Source organism: Nelumbo lutea, chromosome 1 (genome assembly GCF_056320005.1).
Source record: "Nelumbo lutea isolate HS-2025 chromosome 1, American lotus-T2T, whole genome shotgun sequence".
In the NCBI taxonomy this organism is placed as follows: Eukaryota; Viridiplantae; Streptophyta; class Magnoliopsida; order Proteales; family Nelumbonaceae; genus Nelumbo; species Nelumbo lutea.
This window is the reverse complement of record NC_142684.1, coordinates 193,801,596-193,814,438: the sequence shown is the minus strand read 5'-3', so window position 1 is coordinate 193,814,438 and position 12,843 is coordinate 193,801,596. Positions and strand designations below refer to the sequence as shown.

The following is a 12,843-nucleotide window of genomic DNA, read 5'->3' as shown; positions in this document are numbered from 1 at the left end:
ACAAACAGAAAATTGAAAAAAAAAAAGCAACTTATTAGTGGATCAAGCATCGAATGCTCAAATGGTCCTCATTAATTAGAAACTGAGTCTCATTGTCTCTCCATGATGTAGGGATACTTGGTGGGCCTCGGGTCATGCAATGTGGCATCGGCCAGATCAAATCCTGGCTATACATCACCAGCTGCTTCCAACCACTCCAAAGCAAGGTCAGCTATAAAAGGGGGTGCTCACCTCAAAGTAAACACACTTATTCACTTACATTTAGAATCCCAAGAGAATTAATTTTGGCTATTAAGCACTAACGTCTGAACCTTCATCTGTTGCCCGGTCTGATCCCTCTTAAGTATTCAGCTAACTTGACCGTTGGAATCTCTACCCATGGGATAACACCCGGGACTTCTGACGTGTACTCTCCTCTTGCTTACAGATCGGACCTGTTGGTCTCGGGCATCGGTGAAATATCTTCATTGCCCTCAGCCTTATATTTGACACACTTTATGTTTCACCTTGTTTAGAAAAGACCGTAAACCATGGCTCCCTACGCTTCTCCCTTTTTCTATTGTCAGGATTCAATATTCAAGATCTACAAGAAAGTCTTTGAGCACAAAACAATATTCAATGGCGAGTGATAATCGAGACGAAATTATTTTTATTACTTTATTAGTTACATTGTATGTACATTTTTTGAATCGGCCTTTTATATGTTTTGAAAACTTAAAGATTGTTTAAGGTCAAAGTAGTCTTTTTATTGATTCCATGAAATGTAACGGTGTGTTATTCTGCCATGGAAGGTTTAAGTCTTAAAATAAAATGAGGGGAGGTTTTAGTATTTAGAAAACTCAGGGGACGTTTAAGTCTTTTACCCTTTAAATAATTCTTAAAATTTTTAACTCAAACTTTCTTTAAATAGATATAGATAAAAAGTGTGGGAAAGGATAAATATGATTTTAAGATAATTTAGGAGAGAAATTTTCTATTAAATTATAATTTAAATAATTTAAATATAATTACTGGTAATTCAAAATAATAATTAGTTTATAATTTTCTAATTTTTTAGATATATAATCATGCATAAATATAATTAATATTAGTTATAGTTTAAAATATAATTTAAATATAGTATATTTAAATGCATAATTTAAATATAATTACTGTTAATTCAAAATAATAATTATTTTGTCATTTTATAATTTATTTTCAAATTATAATTCATTGATAATTAAACTTATAGTTGAACAATTGGTAATATTTAAACTTAAAATGTAATTACTGTTAATTATAATTTAAAACATAAATTAGCTTAAACTTTAATATAGTTTAAATATAATTACTGCTAACTACAGTTTAAAACGTTCAACAAACTTCAATTTTATCAATTATAGTTTAATTTTAGTAAAAATTCCAGAATATGGTTAAACTGATATAAACAATAACCTATATATTTGTATATTTTTATGTATATAGTTTAACAAATGACAGTAGGTAACCGTGTACAACACGATAGATCTAACCACCATCTATAACATGGTAATCAACTCAATCAGAAATGGTTTAACACTGACCCGTTAATTGATTAGTGAAAACGGGTCAGCATCGACCCGTTTATCTTTATCTTCGCCTCGTTAGTAAAAAATGACATTTTTTTACAACATAAGACTTCTCTTATTTTTTTGGGTTTCCTTTTTAAAGTTTTTTCATACTAATCACATCTATAGTGTTCGCAGCATAGATTCAAATCAAAAACATGTAGCAAAAATAAACGGATCAAGAGCAAAATGTACTGATCACACCTGGTCTCCTTTTGCCCCTGTTTTCAGTCAAAAACAACGCCTATTTTTAGTCCAAAGCAACATCTTCCTGCCCCTGTTTTTTATTCAAAAACCATCGAATGTAAAACTGGGTTCAGAATACTGAAAGAAGAAAGGAGATGGGGAAGCGTTTTTACTTGTCGAAGCTATGACGAGAAGAAAAACATAAGGAAAAAAAAATGGAGAATAGAATGGATCTAGGTGGGCTGGCAGAGAATCATGAGAACACTAAGGTCGTGTTCACTTTTTGGTAAGTTATTTACCCGGATAGGGTAAATGAAATTACTTGGGTAAGTTTTTCTTGGGAAACACTTACCCTAGTAAATGCATCTTATCCATGTTCTTTTATTTCCCAAGTAAATAATGTAATGACCATTTTAACCATAAAAGTCCATTATTAAAAGAGGAATTTCTGTTCCATTCAAGTGTTGGCATTTTTCCCCATAGGTGGGAAAGTTATTTACTCACCTAGGAAATGGGTATCACTTACCAGGAAAATAAACTTTTGCTGCTCTCCACATAAATCTGAAAAAAGAAAATATGGTTCTTGGTCAATGGGAACCAAAATCCCATTGATCAACTTTCCCCCTCTCAAAATCTAAAAAAAGAACACCCCCTAAGTGAGAACAGAATGAAGAAAAACAATGGAGAACAAAAGTAGAAAATAAACACTAAAACCTCTTAGAATCATGAGAACACTGAAAGTGTTTTGGTTGGACATGATCTAGAAGAGGTTGGACATGATAAACCTCTTAGAGTCCTAATGAAACATGACTCTTCCAAAGCATTCGGACATGGCTAAGAATGGATCAAATACATTAATTATGTTTGTCAGATATGAAAAAATGTGGATTGGTTAATTGAAATCCACCCAACGTGGCCAAAAATGGTTCTAGTGTAGAAATTGAATTGGTTAAATTAATAAAAACATAGATTAAAAAATTCAAAAATTCAAAAAAAGGAGAAAATTTCTTCACTTTCTTCTTTTAATATATATATATATATATATATATATATATATGAGAAAGTGGGAACTTCCTATATTTCTTTCTTTAAAATATTTTATATTATAAATTTAAATATTATAATTTAATTTTAAATAATATGTATTTTTTTCATGTATAAAAATTTTGCTAGTTTTCACTAATGGTTGATTGGTTTCAGGTGACAAACTTCCCAACCCGACCAGGTAAATTTGGTTGGCCAAACATCCTATAACTAAACTGAACCAACCCATGAACACTCCTAATTTCAACTAAACTAATAGTCTAATCTCGAACAAAATAGATTTATACATAATTATTGAAAATATATTTATCACAAAAATACAATAAGAATTACTAAAAATACAACAAATATAAATTTTAGTACATATAAATATATAATAAATATAGATTAAGATTTTAAAATTATTATTATTAATTTATATCAAATTTCTTGAAAGTTATTTTCTATAATTACTAATTGACGTAATTGAAGTAATGTTTTTATTATTAGTACATTAATAATTGCAATTATTATTCTATTTTTTTAATATCTATTATAAACATTTTTTTAAAGCTATTACCTATTTTTGTTATTTGAAAGCTTCAATACATCTTAATTATTTAATCTATTTTCTTTATTTCAATAAAATTTTAAAATTTTAATTTGTTTATATTTTATATTTTAATTTATTTGAAGACAAATTAAATTTTTGTTTATATTTTATATGTTATATTTAATTTGTTTAGAAACAAATTAATTTTTTTATATTTTATATGTTATATTTAATTTTTTTAAATCAAATTAAATTTTTGTTTATATTTTATATTCTTATAATTATTTTTGTGTTCTAGATAAAATTTTAAAGGTTATTACATAATTTCGTTATTTAGTCTATTTTAATTGTTTTTTAAATAATAGTTAAAATATTATTTAGCTATTTATGATATTATTTAATTATTTAGTTATTTAAACATTACTTATTTATTGAATTTAATAATCCATAAAATGAAAAGCTATATTATTATTATATAATTTGTTATCAATTCAAATATTATGAAATCTATTATAATTATTTTTCCACTTCTATAAAAAATTAAATTCATTACATAATTTCGTTATTTTAACTATTTAAAATTTAGTTATGTTAAATATTTTGTTATTTAAAATATTTAGTTATTTAAATATTTAAATAATATATAAAATCTTTACAAATTTTGTTATTTAAATTTTATTTATTTTAAAGTTATTACATAATATTAAATATTTTGTCATATAATTATTTAGCTATTTTAAATATTTAATATTTATGAATTTCAAAAAGTATATAATTATTAATAATATGAATATTATTAAATCTATTATAATTATTTTTTGTGTTTTGAATAAATACTTTAAAAATATTACATAATTTCGTTATAAATTTTAAACAATTCTTAAAACTTTTAATTCAAACTTCCTTTCGATAGGTATATATGAAAAGTGGGGGAGAGGATAGGTAGGAATTGGAGATAATTAGGAGGAAAACTCTCTACTAAATTATTATATATATATATATATATATATATATATATATATGTATATATATATATATATATTAATGGGGACTTATGCGATGCACAAGCTTTGAACTTAAGGCAAAAGGAGTTAGGGGTGCAGTTTGAATGGCCCTAACCCAAGCCCAACCCAACTCTACAAAAGATTTTTCATAGGTTGGGCTTGAATTTTCAACTTCAAGTTGGGATCAAGCCAAAAAACTCAAGCCTAACCTAAATTCAGGTTGGGCTTGGGTTGAGGCCTTGGGTAGCCCAAGGCTGATTCGACCAATTTGAGCTCGCCCAACATTTTGTGATATACATATCTACAAATTATCAATATATTTTACCTAGAAATTGGGCTACAAAGCTCAACAAGTCCAATCCCAAGCCCAGCTCAAGATGTTGGGTTAAAGCTCGGGTTGGGCCTAAGTTGGAAAGAGAAAAATTAGTGCTAATTTTCAACAATTACAGATAATTTACTAATATATAACAAAAATAGAAATATAGAATGACAATAATTATTGATAATTTACTAACACAGGCTTGAGTTTATCAAATTAGGCCCAACCCAAGCTTAACCTAACATCTTGGGTTGGACTTGGGCTTGGGCGTATTGAGCTTTATAGCCCAATTTCTAAGTAGAACATATTGATAATATGCAGATATGCATATTATAAAATGTTGGCACATGCTCAAATTGGGTGAGGTCAAGCTTAAACTACCTAAGGCCGCAACCTAAACCCAACATGAGTTTATGCTAGCCTTAAGTTTCTTGGCCTAAACCCAACTTGAAGTTCAAAAAACTCAATCCCAACTTGTGCAAAAGCTTGGGCTGAATTGGGTCAGGATTGAATTAGGCCCACCCAACCCAAGGTACACCCCTAGCTCCTTTCGCCTCAAATTCTTTTAACAAAACTCGTCCATCGCAAGGTCCCCATTAGTAATTAATTAATAGCACTAATTTTAATTTATAGTTACTAACAATAATATTAATTACTAAGAATAGTAATATTTTATGGTATTTTTAGTTATTCACAAAAATAGTTAATAATTATTTTTTAATTTTATAATTAATATTTAAAAATATTAATAAATTTATAATTATAATTAACAATTCTTAATTATGAATTAATAAAATTTATAATTCTTAATTTATAAAATATTACTATTATTAACAATAATAATAGTTAATTTAATAATCAATTTAATTATTCATGAAACAACTAATAATTTTTAAATTTTAATATTAGTTAAAAAAATTAATTATTAATAGTAATTAATTGATTTGTTGGTAATATATCACTAATTAATTAATCATGAATTATTAATATATTACTAATATTAATTACTAAAAATAACAATATATTTTGGTAATTTTTAGTAAATCATGAATATAAATAATATATTTTAAGTGAGTTTTGGTATTTTCAACTAATCTTGAAAAGAATTAATTAATCTTGGTAAGATTTTATTAAATTGTTGACAATATTAGTAATTAATCCAATAACTATTACTAAAATGAAAAATAATAATTATTAAAAATAGTAATGTTGTTTGGGAATTTTTAATTAATAACAAAAATAATTAATTTATTTTGGTATGGGTTATAATAAAATAAAATGAAATTATTAGTTATAAGCAATAGGTAATATACCATTCAAAGTAAATGGGTCAGATTAATGAAAACCAAAAGTAAATGAATTGAATAGTGAGAGAGAGAGAGAGAGAGAGAGAGAGAGAGAGAGAGAGAGAGAGAGAGAGAGAGAGAGAGAGAGAGAGAGAGAGAGAGAGAGAGAGATGTCTTACTTAGAAGTGAGAAAGTGGGGATTAGTTATGAGCAATATTTTAGGAATGGGGAGAGGTTTTAGGAAAGGAATTTAGGAGAGCTTTAAGAACAATAAATTAAGAGTGTGGAGAGGTTTTAAGAGAGAGGGAATAAAGAGAAATTTTAGAATTGTTTTTATATAGGAGACGTCTCAATAGGATAGGAATGCTCTTAGGGGGGAGAGAGAGAGGCAAAGATGAGTTGAGTTAATTAAGGAGAATAGTTATTTTGGTAGAGAGAGTGAGAAGAATAAGTTATAGGGAAAGAGTGATTTAGGTAAAATATGTTGAACTAATAAGGAAATGGAGATAGAGGGTTCTGAGTTGGCTTAATAGGAGTGGTGGGAAGGGAAGAGGAGAGAGAGTCAAGGAAAATGCAAGGTGGGGGGTAATGAATCAAGGGGAAGCATGGTGACATGGACCGTCTTACTATACATACAACAACTAGCAGGGACACGTGCAATGCATGGGCTTTATTAAGTGAAAGTTAAACAATGGAAATACATGAGTATATAGTTGTTTTAAAATTTAACTTTTTAATAACCAATCCGATCGAACTCAACATGAGTTAGTCGGTTTTCTAGTATTTCCAATCGGCTTTGGTTTGGCAACTTTCCAACTCGATTAAGTTAGGTCCATTTTGATTTGGCCATTTGTAAACTGACCAAAATTGAACCGACCAGATCATAAATATATATTAATATTTTTTATTTTATTATTTAATTTTTTAATACAAGAAAGTGGAAAAATTCCCATATTTCTTAGTCTAAAATATTTTATATCATGAATTTAAGTTTTAAATTTATTTTTTAATGATACCACTGTAACTTATTAAATTTAAATTTAGTTTTTAATTTTAAATCTTTTGAACAAACAAACCAAGTTGAAAATAGACCCAAACCGATACAACCTGAGTTGGTAGGTTTTTACTAATGGTTAATCGGATTCGGATGACAAACTCCCGACTTGACCTTTGGTTGCTGAAACAACTTGCAACTGAACTAAACCAATCATTGAATACTCATAATTTCAAATAAACTAATAGTCTAATCTCTAATAAATAACAATAGTTTAATCCCTAATAATTATTGAAAATTTATAGTAGAAGTATAGAACCATTGAACATAAATTTATAATGAAAATCTAATATATATCTATAAATACAATAATTACAGAAATACAAAAAATACTGAAAATATATTAAATTAGTCAATAAATAGTGTAATCTCAAATAATAGTTTACTCTCTAATAAATATTAATATGTAAATTATAAAAAATATATAATTACTAAAAATAAATCTATAACAAGAATACAATAAATTAAATTTCAAAAGTTAAATAATAGTTGTTTAATCGCCAATAATAATTGACAATTTTCTGTTAAATAACAAAACAGAAATAAATTTATAAATGATTATTGAAAACATAATTATAAAAAAAATATAATAAATAATTACTGAAAATAAAATAAATATTAATTTTAGTATATATAAATAATTACTAATAAGTATTAATTTTTTGAAAATTATTTTCTACAATTATTAATTGATATAAGTCAAATTAGTGATTTAAAATATTATTTAGTTATTTAAATAATCTTATTATTGAATTTTTTAAAATATTAATTATTTATTGAATTGAATAATATATAAAATTTAAATTAGTACTATTATTACATAATTCATTATTAATTTTGTAAAATATTAAATTATTATTAATATGAATATTATGAAATCTATTATAATTAATTTTCTTCTTGTAAGAAATTTCTTAAATTTATTACATAGTTTTTTTATTTTAACTATTTAAAATTTAGTCATATTAAATATTTAATTAATATTTAAAATATTTAAAATTTTTCATTATTTGAGTTTTATTGATTTTAAAGTCATTACATGATATTAAATATTTTTATATAATTATTTAGCTATTTTTAATGTTTTGCTATTTATGATATTAAGTTTTTGAAATATTTAAATGGTGTTTTATTTTTTAATGTTAAATTTTATTATTTGAATAAAATTTAAATTGAATAATTCATTAAATTATTATTTATATTGTTACTACATAATTTAATGATGAATTTTATAAAAATATGGAATTATCAATAATATAAATATCATTAAATATATTATAATTAATTTTATATTTTGAATAAGTATTTGAAATTTAGTATATAATTTTGTTATAATATTTAAATAATTATGAAAATTTTTAATTAAAACTTTATTTAAATAGTCATAGATAAAAAGTGGCGAAGATGATAAATTGGAAGAGATAGTTTTGGAGAGAATCTCACTACTAAATTAGAGATAATTTAAGAGATAAATAAGAAATATTGACAATTTAAAAGAAAGTGGAGGAAAGTGATGCTACTTGACTAAACATTAAGTAAGCAAATCATTATATCTTTATGATTGTTAAAAATAATTAAGCCTATATGATTTTCTTATTGATTTAATAGATAATTATATAGAATTAAAAAAATAAAAAATTAAGAAAAGAGTTTGAAGTAAGGAGAGAGAGGTTAACTTTGGCCGTTGGGGCCCAAGGGCATATACTGTTGAGACAATTTCTGGACTGGACATGTTTTGAACAGTTCAACTAATTTATCCATGAGAATTGTCATGGTAACTGACATCCCAGACAGAATAGACAGTTGGCACTAAAGTTTTTTTAGGAGATACATTGTAGCATGGACTATATAGATATATATCGAATCCGCTTACGTCTGAAGTGAAAACGTTGCATGTCATCACCCTAGTGCATGCGCAATCACGCAATCGCGCATTTTAGCTACATATTTGTTTTATTAGCAATAAAGGGATGTTATTTCTTTATTTTACCTAAAAGGGATCCACGAGAAAATAATTGCTCCACCTCTCATAACCTTTATATAATTGCAATCAGCAACATACTTTAATTCGTTATGAGATAAGAAAGACATGGATTTGTTTGGCAACTCGAGAGTGGAGACATAGATAAGAAAGGCAAACGAAAGCGCCCAAACGATTTCTTAGCGGCTGAGATTTGGTCGTTTGGAGTTTCGAGTTCCGACGCAGAAGTGGCAACTCGAGAGTGGAGACATAGATAAGAAAGGCAAACGAAAGCGCCCAAACGGTTTCTTAGCGGCTGAGATTTGGTCGTTTGGAGTTACGAGTTCCGACGCAGAAGATCAATCGGCACGGCACTCCAGTCGAAAGTTCCAGATATCATGGCAGATCCCTCTCCAACTGCAACCTCCATCAATCCCTACGACTACCTCAAGATCGTTCCTAACCCGGACGGCTCTCTCACCCGACACCATCCGAGCTCCGACGTTCCAGCAACCGGTGATGTTTCCGTCTCGCTCCAATCCGTCCCCACCAAAGACGTTACTATCAACCCCGCCAACAAGACCTGGGTCCGCATCTTTCGCCCTCGTGAAGCCACTCCCGATTCCAAGCTCCCTCTCCTAATTTTCTTCCACGGCGGAGGTTTCATCCTTTTTACCTCTGCAACTCAACAGTTCCACGAGTCATGTGCTCACATGGCGAGTGAATTCCCGGCGGTGATCGTCTCAGTCAGTTATCGCCTTTCTCCGGAACACCGTCTCCCCGCGGCCTATGAAGACGCCGTGGATGCAATTCTCTGGGTCAAGAATCAGGCGCTGGATGAATCCAACGGTGACCGTTGGCTGAGGAACTACGTCGATTTTTCCATGTGCTTCCTCATGGGCAGTAGCTCCGGTGGCAATATAATCTACCACGCCGGATTGCGCGCGTTGGGCTTGGATCTTGGGCCTGTGAACATCAGTGGGCTTATTTTTATTGAGCCGTACTTCGGTGGGGTCCAGAGGACCCAATCGGAAATGAGACTGAACGAAGACCGTATAATTCCTCTACCAGTCAACGATCTGATGTGGGAGTTGGCGCTCCCCAGCGATGCCGATCGAGATCACGAGTATAGTAACCCAATGGGGTCCCACCCCCAGAAGTTGAAGGAGGGGATGATCGGATCCCTACCGAAATGCTTGGTAACGGGGTACGGTGGGGACCCACTGATCGACCGTCAGAAGGAGTTTGTGAAGATGTTGGACGGGTTTGGGGTGGACGTGGTTGCTCGGTTTGAGGAAGGAGGTTATCATGCAATCGACCTCTTCGAACCCGCAAGAGCTCAGGCCTTATCGGTGGTCATCAAGAGCTTCATCCACTCGTTTGCCACCAGGAATTGACACGTGTAAGTTAATTATTTACAATATTAGCAGTAATTATTGTGATAATTAGGACTGACTGTATCTGTGCTCCAAAGTCCAAACCTCAATCTCATTGATTCTTTAGTCTGTTGTCGAGTAAGGCTGTCGGACTGATCCGATTCGTCTTAGATCCGATCCATTCCAATTGTTTTGTGATGCGCCCGAATCCGGAATCCCCCATTTGTGAATCATGTATTTTTGTTGGGAAATTTATGGTTTGATTGGCTTTTTGTATGTATTTCCTCACTTTTGTAATTGTTGGCAAGTTATAAAAACCTTATAAAAGTTTATGAGTTGGAAGAATTTATAAAATCTATTTACTTTTCTTTTTTAATAAAGCCTGAGACATACAACATGGAGAGCTATTGAAGATATAGATCGTCCAATTGATGTGATTGATGCTACTAATCTTGATCTGAACTCCTCTACTCCCACCATTGACAAAAGATCTCTCACATGCCTAATCACCCCTCGGCGAATGGGTAAAGTAGCTTGGATCAGAAATGGCCATCCATGTCTATTAGAAATGTTTGCATATGTTTGTTTATTTGTAATTATGATTTGTATTCTTAATTGATATAAAACTTGTATTTCTTATCTCATTTACACTTATGCAATGCAAATTTTGCATCATAATAACTAATGCAACATGAAGCCACCTTCTTCCCTAAATTCTCCCTCAATTCTCTATTATATGAAATGATTTTTTTTTTATTTTTTTTTGCCATGGGATTCCCTGCAATATATATATATATATATATATATATATATATATATATATATATATACACTCTGCAAGCATGGGAATCTAACTGTAACAAAAGATATTACAAACATTACCAAAACAATGTGTAATTGAATGTTATATGTGTGCAGACTGCAGAGCTTTTGCTTGCAAGAGGTGAGGGATTTTATTTTTAATATAAAATGGACTACTGGCAAGGTATTAATCAGCTGGTTGATAAGGTCTCCTGGCACCTGGGTTAGGGGATGGGCTGCCTCCGCCCCCCTTCAAAAGGAATATCAAAAAAGAAAAAAAGAAAAGTGGGACACACAGAATTTATATATCCTCTACCTATTTGTACTACTCCCATACATCCAGAAACAAACAGAACCATTTAGAGATTCTTTTATACGTGTATATTTAATGTTTTGGGCTTACAACTACAAGTCTACAACTCACAAAGATTTAAATGATTGGAAATGGGAGTGAACCAAATTAATAGCCGCTTTATGTTTATGTGCGATGTGAAGAATCAAGAATTTATGGAAACCTTATCATGTTCATTTTGTTTTGTTGAAGACGATGGAACAAAATATTAAACCTAACGCTATGTTTGTTTTAAAGGAAAAAGTAGGGAAAGGTAGAAAAGCCTTTACAAATCTTGTATAGATTTCCCTACATTTTCTTTCAAGCCAAACATAGCCGAAGGGAGCTTTGTACAAATCTAAGCTGAAACTTTGAAGAAAAACCATTGAATTACTGAAGTACTATAAAGATTTCAGAATTATTAAGAAGTGTATATGGGATTATAAACATATTATAATCCTAGAAACTGCTGCACCTCCCAAATGGGCAGTGAGCCACCTTGAAGAAGCTATTAAAACTAGTTTTTCAAGAAAGTTAATTTAGGTGGCGCTAGGTATGTAAATATCATGGACGGGACCGCTTTGGTCCTATTCACGGTAAGATATGGTGTTATGCTATGTGTGAATGGTCCCCGTCTATAAAATAGTATAGACAGGGACGGACCACACCCCAATTTATCGTTTATAGTTTTTTCTTGTGGATGGTTTACACTATGGTGTGGATAGTTTGTGGGAAAGTTTCAGTGTAATGCACCTGTGTTACATTGGTCCAATACTCTTATTTTATTTAATCTTTTAATAATTTTAAAATTGTTAATATTTTATCAATAAAATAATAATTTTTAATGTTAATTTTAGCACAAGTTTGACGGTTCTCCTTCTCAACTCTTTTCTTCATTATTTATTTTAAATATTAATTTTTAATTTTTTAACATTTAAAATATTATTTTTTAATTATTTAAAAAATGCAATTGTTGCCTACATATTGATGATTTTTTTTTTCAATTTGTTTACCATATAAAATGCAAAAATTAAACATTTATGATCGACTGTGTAGTGGTGTGGACCGGTCCACACCCATCAATTTCTCATCCACACTACAGAACACTCCCTTAATAGCTCAATTAAAGCGTATTTGGCTTTCTGGGATTTATAGCTTTAGGCTTTTTCATGTAGAGCCTACCTTGGAAAGCTAGACGCTTTCACGCAACGGGCTTCTAGCATTGCAAGTAAGCCCTGAAGTTATGTTTGGTGAAAAACCTGGAAAGCAATAAATGAATTGAGGAATCAACTTTCCGATGAAATTAGTTTTGGTATCTTCTTCAACATGGCTTAGCCAAAGCTAGCTGAAGCCCTCCCAAAAAT

At 29.7% G+C, this 12,843-nt stretch overlaps 1 protein-coding gene across 2 annotated transcripts; it reads left to right on the top strand.

Moving 5' to 3' along the window:
- Window positions 1-9,041: 9,041 nt before the first annotated feature.
- On the top strand, window positions 9,042-11,623 carry LOC148880124 (putative carboxylesterase 8). 2 transcript variants are annotated; one of them, XM_088961958.1, is made up of 2 exons: window positions 9,042-10,373; window positions 11,266-11,623. In XM_088961958.1, the coding sequence occupies exon 1, from the start codon at window positions 9,370-9,372 to the stop codon at window positions 10,366-10,368; it is 999 nt and encodes a 332-aa protein (XP_088818084.1). In that variant the 5' UTR covers window positions 9,042-9,369; the 3' UTR covers window positions 10,369-10,373; window positions 11,266-11,623. The 2 variants fall into 2 exon arrangements, with proteins under 2 accessions (XP_088818084.1, XP_088818085.1); XM_088961959.1 differs by lacking the exon at window positions 11,266-11,623 and adding an exon at window positions 10,729-11,061.
- The last annotated feature ends 1,220 nt before the right edge of the window (window positions 11,624-12,843 follow it).